The sequence below is a fragment of the Piliocolobus tephrosceles genome, chromosome 17 (assembly GCF_002776525.5).
Source record: "Piliocolobus tephrosceles isolate RC106 chromosome 17, ASM277652v3, whole genome shotgun sequence".
Lineage (NCBI taxonomy): Eukaryota > Metazoa > Chordata > Mammalia > Primates > Cercopithecidae > Piliocolobus > Piliocolobus tephrosceles.
The window spans coordinates 57477830-57491651 of record NC_045450.1 but is presented as its reverse complement, the minus strand read 5'-3'; the positions used below and the strand labels follow the sequence as shown (position 1 = coordinate 57491651).

The following is a 13822-nucleotide window of genomic DNA, read 5'->3' as shown; positions in this document are numbered from 1 at the left end:
AAAAACTAGAAATAGAATTGCAGGGTCATTTGAAAAGCATACATTTAATTTTACAAAAAATGAATAAACTGTTTTCCAAAGTAACTTCATTCCTACCATGATGTATAAATGTTCCAGTTGCTCCGCATCTTTGCCAAACCTGTTATTAATTAGTCTTTTAATTTTAGTCATTCTAGCGGTGTGCAGTATCTCACTGTGATTTTTATTTGCATTTCCCTAACGACAAATGAGGTTGAAGATCTTTTCATGTGTTTGTTACCTGTATATCTGCTTTGATGAAGGGTCTCTTCAAATCTCTTGCCCAGTTTTTTACTGGGCTTGTCTTTTTGTTACTTAGTTGCAAAAGTTCCTTATGTATTCTGAATACAAATCCTTTGTTGCACATAAACTTTCATATAAATGTTTCATATGCTATTAATATAACCACACCAATTTTCTTTTGATTGCTGTTTGATGAGTATATATTCTTTCATCATTTCACCTTCAACCTTCTAAGAGTAAGTTTTAATTATGTCTCTTATGAACAGCAAATACTATTTAAAATAACATCTGACTATCACAATCATTGTGATTACTGATATATTCGGATTTATTACTATCACTATAATTTGTGATAATTTAACATGCTATTTTGCTCCTTTTTCTCAATTCTTCTTGCCTTATTTTAGTGTTACAAAGTTTTCCATATTCTCTTTTCCTCCTCTAATTTTAGTGGCTATTGTTAAATTTTTCTAATTTTTCTAATAAATTTTAAGATTATTTGATGTTTCTATCCTCTTATCCCAAGAGTGTATCACACTTCACTTAATAACACATTGCCACATCTAAACACTCATGTTTGTCTTCACTTCTAGAAAATTTTCAGCTATTTTTGTTTTAGATATATTACTTCTCTTTTTTCTTCCTCTCTTCTCTAGAACTCCTGTAAGATGTATACCAGAGCCTTTCTGAAAGGTTCTTTTATTATTTTTTTATCTGTGAAATTCTTCAGTACGTCAGTTAATTACATTCAGCTACTAAACAGTGGCTTAAAAAAATAGAGGTGTCAGTCCAGGACTAGGCTAACGGCTCCATATGCCAGCAAGGACCCAGGCTGCTTCTTCCTTAAATGCCATAGTTGACATATGCTTGCCAACTCACAGTCATCATATGACTGCTCCACCTCTGACACTGAGGGACTGGCAAAGGGTCAAGCCATCCCTTTATGACCTTTAAAGGGCAAGCTCTTTAAAAGTCTATCCATTTTAAAGAGCTTTTCCAAAAGTCCTTCCAGGAAACTTCTATGTATATCTCAGTAGCTACAAGAGGGGTTGGAAGATTTAGTTTTTGATCCTAGGCATACTGCTACCCTAAACAAAATTCTACTAGCAAACAGAATAGACAAAATTACTCTTCATCAATTCTTTGTCTGATCTAGAGTTTAACCACTTAAGTTTTAAATTTTAGTAACTGTATTTTTATTTCCAATATTCTACTTGGCTTTTTCATAGGCAGACATTCTGATTTCTGAATTTGTTTCCATTTTTGTTCTTCCATTCTCTCTTAGAAAATTCTAAATACACTTATTTTCAAGTTTTTTCAGGATGTTCATTTATTTCCATTTCAATCTGAAGTGAGTTTATCTTCTGATGGTTGAGGTTATGGAAATCCTCCCTAGTATTAAATTTCTCTGTGGGTTTGTTTTTGTTTGTTTGTTTGTTTGTTTGTTTGTTTGATGTGTGTGAGAGGGAGTTTACGTTTCAGGTTCACTTGAATGGTAGGTTCATTTTCTCTCTTACCCTATCTGCTGCTTCATCTCCACCAATCCCCAACCTTGTCCTCATTCACTCTTTCCCTCTCAAACAACTCTACTTACTTTCTTCACTTTGTTCTTCAGCCCCCAAGACCTCATGTTGACAGTGGTGGGTTCCTGCCCCATGGTTGATACTGGAGTTACATTCATTCATTCATTAAACTAGTAGGGATTTCATTCATTTTCCTGGTCATAGGCCATATAACTGGATTCTCCTACCTCTTTAGGACCACAGCTAGAAATAAGCCTTGGTTCCAGTCAGTGCTTAATGGCAGTTTTTGTTTTAGCTTTCTTTCAGAAACAAAAAATACCAATCAGCCTGGCTTTAGGCCATAAGCCTAACCCAGGACCCCCATTATGAACAGCAAACTGTTAGACCTAAATACTTACAGGAGTCGAACTCCTGGGCTGCCACAACCTTTCAGACCCAGAGCCCAGGAGGCCCACAGACTCAGACCTTCTGATCATTTTATGTTTCTATTCTGTATTTCTAAGCTCAGTTAATTCTTTTCATTCATTCATCCATTCATTTATTTTTTTATTTTTTTTTTTTAAGAGATAGGGTCTCACCTTGTCACATAAGGCTAGGATACAGTAGCACGATCACAGCTCACTGCAACTTGAACTCCTGGGGTCAAGCCATCCTCCCACCTCAGCATCCCAAGCAGTTGAGACTTCAGGTGCCGCACCACCACACCTAATTTTTTTTTCTTTTTTTTTTTTTTTGAGACGAAGTCTTGCTGTTTGCCAGGCTGGGGTGCAATGGCATGATCTTGGCTCACTGCAACTTCTACCTCCCAGGCTCGAGTGATTCTCCTACCTCAGCCTCCCAAGTAGCTAGGATTACAGGCACCCATCACCACGCCCACCTAATTTTTTAAGATTATTTTTAGTAGAGACGGGGTTTCACCATGTTGGCCAGGCTGGTTTTGAACTCCTTACCTAAGTGATCTGCCCACCTAGGCCTCCGAAAGTGGCAGGAATACAGGCATGAGCTACTGTGCCCAGCCAAGACAGGGTCTTGCTAATGTTGCTCAGGCTGGTTTCAAACTGCTGGTCTCAAGTGATCCTCCCACTTCAGCCTCCTGAGTAGCTGGGATTACTGACACAAGCCACCACGCCCAGCTTATTTATCTTTTTAATACATGTGTTCTATCTATATTGCTGTGTATTTGGATCAGATTGGATGCCTGATCCGAAGTGTGAATTCATGAGGTAATTTTGTCTGGAAGTCCTCCTGAACTCAGATTGGTTTATGACATTCAAGATTCTAAAGAGAGTAAAATCATATATACATACCTTCTATAAATATTAGTATATCTGTTTATGGTCATTTGTCATTCACTCTGTTTGACTAACAAGTGAACTCCTTTCCTGGGAATGGAGACTCCTCTAGGACAGATGGAAGGAATGGCATGGCTCCCTGGCTGCTGGATCACATCTTATGACTACCTCAGACTCTAAGTTTTAATTTAATTGGGGTTAAAAAAACAAAACCCCAGAAAGAATCTATTTGGTGACAGATGCTGGCAGCTACTTCTAATTTCCAAAGGCAACTTCTAACGGTAGCATCCACTGTTGACTCCGGCTATTGTCAGTCCCAGAATCTAGTGCCTAGCAGTGGAGGTGGGGATGTCTAGAACAGATGGTTCTGCAACAGGATTTGGGGCATAATAGCCTCTAAACCTCTCAGAGAGTCTCTGATATCATCTTTAATAATGCCCATACTGGCTTCTTTGAAAAGATGTGAATAAAAGCTATGAAAAGCATATGTGATATTTTCTTAATTAAGACGATCAAATGAAAAATAATTTAACTTTATGAGTCTTACCTTTCCACCAACCAGAGGCAAAATATGCATCTTTCCAGTTTGACAGTCCTTCACTGAGGAAACGATAAGGCAGGTACCACAGAGGACAACTAGGCGCTCAGCCCACTTATGCAGCTGGGTCTTTCCCTTGCGTACATTATAGATGCCAGACAGCAGGATTCGATCCAAATGATCCATGTGGCATGGTTTTTCTGAAAAGGAAACAATATTTCAGAATCCACCATTAAAGTAGTATAAGAATACAGAAAGGGAAAAATATGTGTCAACATTCAGCAACCTTATTCATAGACGTAAGTAACCAAGCAATATAGTTATGACAAAATTAGATCTAGTCCTCACATATTATCCATCACTCAATTATATACAGTAGGAGTACCTGTGAGTTTTGGTCTACGAAGCAAAATTTTACTTTGGATGCTATTGTTAAATTAACCCTTCTTCCAACACCCATATCTCCTATGTACCTAGAGAAAGGCAGCATGGTAGAGTGGTTAAGATCATGAACTGTGGAGTCAGATACACTTGAACATGAATGCTGGTTCTGTCACTTTGTTTCCTTGAACTATTTGTTCTCATTAAGCTTTACTTTATTCATTTATATAGTTTGAATCTTAACACAATCTACCTTCTGGGGATTCTTATAAAAACTAAGTAAGATAATGAGTATAAACTACTAAGTACAGTTTTAGGTACAAAAAGAACATGGAATAAATGACAACCACTATTGTTATCAGTCTACTCTAGAAGGAATATATTAGTAACTATAATCCTGCATCTCTCTGCCACTAATATGGAAAAGCTTAGGGTTAGTACTTCAATCAACTATTCTGATCATGGTGGTGGAAATTCTACTTCCCACCAGAGGCCTTCGTATGACTGAGATACAGTGAACAAAACAGCACATTAAAACAGAAAAGACGTGAAGTTCTTGGTAAGAGCACTATTTTTAAAAGAAGTGTGCACCTGTAGTCCCAGTTACTCTGGAAGCTGAGACAGGAAGACTATTTGAGCCCAGGATTTCAAGGCCAACCTGGACATCATAGCAAGACCCTATCTTTAAAAAAAAAAAAAACAAACAACTAACTACACAGAAATGAGGAACAGCAGTATGAGGTGGTCCAAACAGTAACCCAGAAGTTGGAAAGACTGGGTTGTACTCCTGATATTATCACATAATTGTTTATACAAGCTTAGGTATCACTTTGCCTACTTAACCATGTGTTTCTCATGTATAATATGAGGAAATGAGTTAGATTACTTCAGCCTTAAAATTGTATTATTCAATAAAACTTTGTATATTAATACACTAAATGGAAGGAATAAGCATTTCTCCTTCTATTCTAGGCCAATCCTTTCATCTATACAGTCATTCCTTGGTATTGGCAAGTGATTGATTCCAGGACCCCCCCCCCCCCCACCAAGGATACCAAAATCCACAGATGCTATGGTCTCTTACATAAAATGAAATGGTATTTGCATATAACCTGTGCACAACGTCCTGTATACTTTGAATCATCTCTAGATTACTTATAATATCTAAAACAATGTAAATGTTAAGTAAATAGCTGTTATGCTACAGTCTTTTTTTTTTTTTTTTTTGAGGCGGAGTCTCGCTCTGTCGCCCGGGCTGGAGTGCAGTGGCCGGATCTCAGCTCACTGCAAGCTCCGCCTCCCGGGTTTACGCCATTCTCCTGCCTCAGCCTCCCGAGTAGCTGGGACTACAGGCGCCCGCCACCTCACCCGGCTAATTTTTGTATTTTTAGTAGAGACGAGGTTTCACCGTGTTAGCCAGGATGGTCTCGATCTCCTGACCTCGTGATCCACCCGTCTCGGCCTCCCAAAGTGCTGGGATTACAGGCTTGAGCCACCGCGCCCGGCCGCTACAGTCTTTTTTTTTTGTTTTTTGGGGTTTTTTTTATATTTTTGATCCATTTTGGATATGGACGGCTGACTGTTTTCTAAATTCCACCTTCCTCAGAGAGTTTGGTTCTCCCAGATCTGTATTCCTAAACTCTAGTTCCACATTTCCAACTATCCAGATATCTCCAACTGCCATTTAAGTTTACCATCACTTAAAATTCAACATGCCTGCCTGGGAGCGGTGGCTCATGCCTGTAATCCCAGCACTTTGTGAGGCTGAGGTGGGCAGATCACGAGGTCAGAAGTTCGAGACCAGACTGACCAACATGGTGAAACCCCACCTCTACTAAAAATACAAAAATTAGCTGGGTGTGGTGGCAAGCCACCTGTAATCCCAGCTGCCTGGGAGGCTGAGGGGAGAGAATCACTTGAACCCAGGGGGCGGAGGTGGCAGTGAGCCAAGGTCATGCCACTGCACTCCAGCCCAGGCAACAAGAGTGAGACTCTGTCTCAAAAAAAAAGAAAAAAGAAAAAAGATATGCATACAGAAGATAGTTCTGCAAATGCTGACAAGTTAAGATCTCCAAGACAAACTCTTGGGTGAAAAAAGCATGAAGATCAATACCAAATAATACCACTTATGTAAACAAAATCCAAATGGTTCTATGAACATATAGTATATAGGAATAATCAAGTTGGAAAATTCTGAACAGGTATGCACCAAATTGACGGTGGTTCTCTATAGAGCAGTTAATGGACTTAGGAGGTAATTATAACAAATTAAAACACCACAGATAATGACACCATATTCATATTACACTTGTGTAGTTAAAAACCAAATGTTTGAAAAGCAAAAATATACGAATAAAAATATAAAATACGCATATAAAATAAGACTAAGAAAATACGCAATCATAAAAGTAATTGTATTAGGGTGGTGCAATGTTTTTCTACCACGTTCCTCTTATATTTTAACAAAGAAGCTTTAAATATGCATAGTAACATGAGATAGTATTTTTGCAATTGGGGCAAATATTAACAATGATACCTGATGTTGTCAAAGGTGTAGGGAAATAAGTACTCTCAAATTCTAGCCAATCGAGTACACACTCGTAACACTAGTAACACCTATTTGTGCAATTTAGGAATGCTGAGTCAAAATTTTAAATGTGGCGGGGCGCAGTGGCTCACGCCTGTAATCCTAGCGCTTTAGGAGGCCGAGGTTGGTGATCACCTGAGGTTAGGAGTTCGAGATCAGCCTAACCAACATGGTGAAACCCCGTCTCTACTAAAAATACAGAAATTAGCCAGGCATGGTGGTGGGCACCTGTAGTCCCAGCTACCTGAGAGGCTGAGGCACGAGAATTGCTTGAACCCAGGAGGCAGAGGCTGCAGCGAGCCACGACGGCACCCAGCCTGGACAACACTGCACTCCAGCCTGGCCACAGTGAGACTTCATCTCAAAAAAAAAAAAAAAAAAAAAAATTCTACTTGTAAGAATCATGTCCTCTTCCTTGCACTCCTCAGTCACTCCCTTGACTTTTACAATAATTTCCTGGCTCTCTTTTTATTTCTGCCGCTTTTGTATATGTCCTGTATTTTTTTTTTTTTTTTTTTTTTTTTGAGACGGGGTCTCCCTCTGTCGCCCGGGCTGGAGTGCAGTGGCCGGATCTCAGCTCACTGCAAGCTCTGCCTCCCGGGTTCACGCCATTCTCCTGCCTCAGCCTCCCGAGTAGCTGGCACTACAGGCACCAGCCACCTCGCCTGGCTAGCTTTTTGTATTTTTTAGTAGAGACGAGGTTTCACCGTGTTAGCCAGGATGGTCTTGAACTCCTGACCTCGTGATCTGCCTGTCTCAGGCTCCCAAAGTGCTGGGATTACAGGCTTGAGCCACCGCACCCGGCCATATGTCCTGTATTAACTATGGCTGTAGCAAACAGAATATAATGGCTCAAGCAACGGGAATTTAACTCATTCAAGTGAGCATTCTGTTTCACCAGGGGTCAACACTGTCATTCAAAAACTCAGGTTCTGGCCAGGCACAATGGCTCACACCTGTAATCCCAGCTCTTTGGGAGGCCGAGGAAGGCGGATGACTTGAGGTCAGGAATTTGACACCTGGCCAACATGGTGAAACCCTGTCTCCACTAAAAATACAAAAATTAGCCAGCTGTGGTGGTGGGTTCCTGTAATCCCAGTCACTCAGGAGGCTGAGTCAGGAGAACTGCTTGAGTCTGAGAGGCGGAGGTTGCAGTGAGCCAAGATGGCACCACAGTACTCAAGCCTGGGTGACAGAGCAAGACTCTGTCTCAAAAAATAAATAAATAAACAAATAATTTTTTTTTTAAAAAAGTAACTCAGGGTTTGCAATTTTCCACACTTGACTTCAATTATTGCTCTGATTATTGCCATCCTAGCCCACCCGAGTGGAAAAGAGCACTAGAGCCCTGAGAAGCACATACTGGGGGTTTGTGCGCACAGGTAGAACTGGCGCACATCAAGTCCACTCCATATCATGGAAGAAAACTTTGTCACATGTACACATCTAACCGCAAGAAAGGCTGCAAAATGGGCTGTAGCCAGGCAGTTATATGCCCCACTACAATTTTGTTATTATGAAAGAAGAGATTTTGATAGAGAATAGTATTGCCACACATTTCAAAACAATATAGCTGTGTTTAGTCCAATTTCTGAACTTTAAATGAATGGAAACATACGATGTAATTATTTTGCATCTGGCTTCTGATGTTTGTATTTATGCTCTTTTGACAAAGCTGTTTTAAACAATGTGTGCAGAGAATGTAGTACACAGAGAAATGTTCAGGCACGGAGTCGTGCTACCTGAGCTATACAGTCCCAGAGCTACACCTTCCCTAACAAATCACACTCTCTGTATGCCACTTTCTCCAACACAAATAAGGGCTTTGCTCTTTCTCTCTCTCTTTTTTTTTTTAAGGTGAACAGGAAGTAGGATTTATTGGCGAGCATTAAGAGGGGGCAGCACAGTGGAAGCCCTTGCGAGTGCAGGGCCGCGACCACTTGTCCAGGCCACTATTGGAGATGTAATTGACCCCGCAGCCATCTGGGATGAGCTGCTTCTCAGCCACCATGTCTTCAAATTCACCTGCATTGAACTTGGTAAAGCCCCACTTCTTAGAGATGTGGATCCTCTGGCGGCCAGGGAACTTCAACTTGGCCCTGTGTAGGGCCTCAACACGTGCTCCTTGTTCTGCATCTTGGTGTAAATGGACATGATAATTTGGCCAATGTGAACCCCGGCCGCAGTGCCCTGGGGCTTTCCAAAGGCACCTCGCATACCTGTTTGGAGCCTAGACTGGGGATAGTGCAAAGTCAGAGACATGAACATCCATCTGAAAGGCCTGTCTCCAAGGTCCCTTAGAGCAACCCATACAAGAAACAGGCTGAGTACACTACCAAGGAAGCTGCTGTGTGCAGCCATTGCACACTGAGCCCCCATGAGGAAAGGAACACAGTTGGCTTAATTGGCTGCAGAGGATTTATATGTTCTCTTGTCTTTTTTTTTTTTTTTTTTCCTTTTTGTGGAGAACGGGGTCTCGCTATATTACCCAGGCAGGTCTCGAACTCCTGGGCTCAAGCTATCCTCCCACCTCTGCCTCCCTGAGAGCTGGGATTACAGGCGTGAGCCACCGAGCCCGGCTATATGTTCTCTTAATCCCATGATTAATCATGCTACCTACTCAACCTGACTTTAGTGAAATGTTATTTCCACAGCTTTTACATCATGAATTTGAACTGAGAGAGTCATTCCACTCACTTTTCCCCCAGCACTCCCTCTCCAGCAAGACTGATAACTGGCATTTGCATAATGGCTGACTGGGACACTACCCAGTGTCCTTTTATAACCAGAGAACACAACATTAACTGGTTTGCACTCAGGCCCTTATGACCTTGACCTTATTAACACTATAATCAAACTAAGATAATGCACCAAAAATTCTACACATAAAATATTTAGGCCGGGCATGGTGGCTCAAGCCTGTAATCCCAGCACTTTGGGAGGCCGAGACGGGCGGATCACGAGGTCAGGAGATCGAGACCATCCTGGCTAACCTGGTGAAACCCCGTCTCTACTAAAAATACAAAAAACTAGCCGGGCGAGGTGGCGGGTGCCTGTAGTCCCAGCTACTCGGGAGGCTGAGGCAGGAGAATGGCGTAAACCCGGGAGGCGGAGCTTGCAGTGAGCTGAGATCCGGCCACTGCACTCCAGCCCGGGCGACAGAGCAAGACTCCATCTCAAAAAAAAAAAAAAAATATTTAAAACTGATTACTAAGCTATTTACTTCAAAGAGAATACTTCAACTCTTTCCTTCGGTTAACAATACTTGTGTCTGGTTTCAGGAACTGGGTGGCAGAGAAATTCTAGGCAAAAGAGGTGAGTCCCCAGCAAAACCCCACCGAAAAGCCCCACCGAAAAGCCTGAAACTTGCGGCCCAAAGTGAGAATTCCCATCCCTATTTGTCTGCTCTCTCCCAAATGGTTCTTTCTGAATAATGTCTTTTTACCAATCAAATGTTGCCTTTTCCAAAACTACCTACAGCATCTCCATCCTGTGCCTATAAAGACCCCAGACTCAGCCAGCAGAGAAGACAAGCAGCCGGACATCAGGGAGAGGCGACTTGACTTCAGAAGACAGAAGCTTCAAGGGAGAGCAACCTGCCCTTCCCATCCCCTTTCCAGCTCCACTCTTCACTGAGAGCAGTCTTCATTCAATAAAATTCTCCGCATTCACCATCCTTCAATTTGTCCGCATGACCTCATTCCTCTTGGGCACCAGACAAGAATTCGAGACACACCAAGTGCTGGTATTCTTTTTTTTTTTGAAACGGAGTCTGGCTCTGTCGCCCAGGCTGGAGTGCAGTAGCCAGATCTCAGCTCATTGCAAGCTCTGCCTCCCGGGCCTCCCAGGATTACGCCATTCTCCTGCCTCAGCCTCCCGAGTAGCTGGGACTACAGGCGCCCGCCACCTCGCCTGGCTAGTTTTTTTTTTTTTGTATTTTTCAGTAGAGACAGGGTTTCACCATGTTAGCCAGGATGGTCTCGATCTCCTGACTTCGTGATCTGCCCGCCTCGGCCTCCCAAAGTGCTGGGATTACAGGCTTGAGCCACCACGCCCAGCCATGGTATTCAAAAAGACTGTCACACTGGCTCTTTGCCCTCGCTGGTGGAGAGCAGCCACCCTATGCAACAAGGCGAAGGGACCACTGAGCTGATAACACACTGCTGTCTGCGGATGACAGAGCTAAGAGAGCATTATAACACGTCCTCTGGGGCCTTGGGATCACAGACACCCCTACCTGGATGCTGCCACAAGCCTGCACAGAATCTATTCCTGCTGGTGCTAAAGCAGGCAGCCAGTTCCTGCACTCACTCTTCCATGTGCTACATCCCACAAAGGGTGGAGTACAACAGAACCCAATGAACACGGTTTGTTCCCACCAGTGTCCAATCAACTAGCCAGTTCCCACACTCATTCACCTGCACATTCCCTTCCCAAAAGGGATGAGCAGAGTGGGCTGAGTAAATGGGGCACCACTGTCACAAGTCCCATAAAGGGGTCAAGAAAAAAATCCTGCATCAGTTTTATTATAGATCTGGCTGCTCATGATGGCTCATGCCTGTAATCCCAGCACTTTAGGGGGCCAAGGTAGGAGGATCACTTGAGCTGAGGAGTTTGAGACCAGCCTGGGCAATATGGCAAGACCTCAGTTCTACAAAAAATACAAAAATTAGCCAGGTGCAGTGGTGTGTGCACGTAGTTCCAGCTACTTGGGAGGCTGAGGTGGAAGAATCATTTGGGCCTGGGAGGTTGAGGCTGCAGTGAGCCATGATGGCACCATTGCACTACATATAGCCTAGGCAACTGGGTAAGACCCTGTCTCAAAAAAAATAAAAAAATTAAAAAAACAGACCCACAAATTCTTTTGACACTCCTCCTTTCAAACACTGGAGCTAATTCCTCTCTCTATAGTATGGGCTGTGTTTAGTGACTCATTTCTTTTCTTTTTTTTTGTGACAGAGTCTCACTGTCACCCAGGCTGGAGTCCAGCGGTGCAATCTCAGCTCACTGCAAGCTCCACCTCCTGGGTTGATGCCATTCTCCTGCCTCAGACACCTAGGAAGCCCTATGGAAAGATCCACAGAAGAGGGAACTGAGGTCTCCTACCAGCAGCTGGTGAGTGAACCATGTTGAAAGTGAATCTTCCAGCCCCACTCAAGCCTTCAGATGACTAAAATCTCATGAAACCCAAGCCAGGACTATCCCTCCACCTAAACTGCTCCTAGATTTCCAGCCCACAAAAAACTACATAATTATTAAGTATTTATTACCATTTTAAGTCCTAAGTTTTGAGGCAATTTGTTACAGAGCCAACAGATAACTAACTCATCTATCGATCTATCTACATTCTGTTTTTTGGTACCAGGTGCATTATTGCCTATTTTCAAAGATTATTAACTTTAAGTTTCATCCCAAACTTAATTTTCTCACTCAAACTATACCAGCTTTTCTACATCAACAGAGTTCACTTTTGGAAAGACTCCTCAAAATTTAAGTACTAAAAACTGGTACTCTTTTAGACTCTACTGGAAATATCCTCTTAAGGGTATAGTATATTAAGATCCTGCATATGCTATAATTTATCAGGTGGTGGTAGGAAAAGTAGGGGCATCAGAGCCAACCACTGTGCAGTATAACTGCATATAAAAGAAAGGTTCAACTTTCATTCTAGAACAAAAACATACACAGTAGCCCCCTCGCCACCTGTGGTCTTGCTTTCCAAGGTTTCAGTTATCTGCAGTCAATCATGGTCTGAATATAGGTAAGTACAGGACAAGATATTTTGAGAGAGAGAATAGTCACTAACTTTTATTACAGTATAATGTTATATTATTATTAAATATTGTCAATCTCTTTACCTAATTTATCAATTAAACTTTACCACAGGTATGTGTATACAGGAAAACACATAGTATATATAGAGTTCAGTACCATCTGTGATTTCAGTTGTCCACTAAAGATCTTGGAATATAATCCCCATGGACAAGGGGGGGCTACCATAATGGAGAACTAGGGTTCAACCACAATCAAATAAGAAAATTGCTGTGTTCCAAGCTTTTGCTTTTCTAACTAAGTATTATAGTGATAGATGGGTTGTGTTCTTCAAATTCATCTTAAAATATTTTTCTCAGAAGAGTCAAAAATCCTAGATTTAAACCACACTAAATTCACCAATATACAAAATTTGACAGGTATATTCATCAATGTCAAGTCATATATGATAATAACTACTTACTCTCAATATTTTTGAGCTATTCAGAAGTTTACAGGCTTTACCAGGAGCTTGAAAAAATAATTTACTAAAGCACAATCCAGTCAAGATTCTGGCAAAGGTATAAAATAATGCTAGTAAGTTAGCAAAATACAAGTGCAAAATAAGTAAAAATAAAAAGAAGATATTTTTAAAGCGTTCCCTTACCCTTGACCTCTTGGTTTTTATTATTGTTTGGTTGGTGTTAACTACGTTAGTTAATTGGCTTAAAACTCGATTTTGATAAAATACTTTTAAAAAGCTGACGGCAGATAGAGGCACAAATAATCAACTTAAAAGTAGTTAACATACAAAGCCACTGATAAATTCTTACCACCATAAAATCGAATCATACAGCCGAGGTCAGGATTTGTAGCCTCCTCCTGTATGCGCACAAGATCATCAAATCCCAGCCTGGATAAGTAATCATAAACGATCTGAAGAGGTCGTTCAGTAGGTTCCAGTCTCCTGATTACACAATTCAAAAATATATATATATTTGGTAAGTAATAAAAATGGTTCATTTAATTTTTTAATATTTTTATTTTTATTTGTATAAATTTCAGGGGTACAAGTGCTATTCTATTACGTGAATATACTGCTTAGTAGCAAAGTCTGGGCTTTTACTGTAATCCTCACCCTAATCATGTATATTGTATTCATTAAGTAATTTCTCATCCTTCATCCCCATCCCACCCTCACACCATTCTGCTTTTCCAATGTCTATTACCCCACACTCTATTATTTAGCTTCCACTTGTAAGAGAGAACAGGTAGTATTTGACTTTCTGTTTCTGAGTTATTTCACTGAAGATAATGACTCCCAGGTCCATCCATGTTGCTGCAAAGACATGACTTCATTCCTTTTCATGGCTAAGTAGTAACTCAATATACAAAATCTGGTCTTGATTTTTATTCCTAGGTCAAGATTTTCTTTAATATTCTATGATACAAGTAATCTAAACAAGTGTTAAGTTTTTGGTGTCAGGAC

At 41.3% G+C, this 13822-nt stretch overlaps 1 protein-coding gene and 1 non-coding gene across 4 annotated transcripts in view; both read right to left on the bottom strand.

Moving 5' to 3' along the window:
- PHLPP2 (PH domain and leucine rich repeat protein phosphatase 2) overlaps positions 1 to 13822 on the bottom strand; it is a 76608-nt gene that overhangs the window by 40473 nt on the left and 22313 nt on the right. For all 3 annotated transcript variants that reach the window (XM_026456480.2, XM_026456479.2, XM_026456481.2), the window contains 2 exons: positions 13167 to 13300; positions 3624 to 3814 (listed from right to left, as the gene is read on the bottom strand). In XM_026456480.2, coding sequence (XP_026312265.1) covers positions 3624 to 3814; positions 13167 to 13300 — 325 coding nt within the window. The remainder of the gene's footprint in view (positions 1 to 3623; positions 3815 to 13166; positions 13301 to 13822) is intronic.
- On the bottom strand, positions 8862 to 8996 carry LOC111541500. The gene has a single exon (XR_002731273.1). It is a non-coding gene; the product is annotated as a small nucleolar RNA SNORA70 (small nucleolar RNA).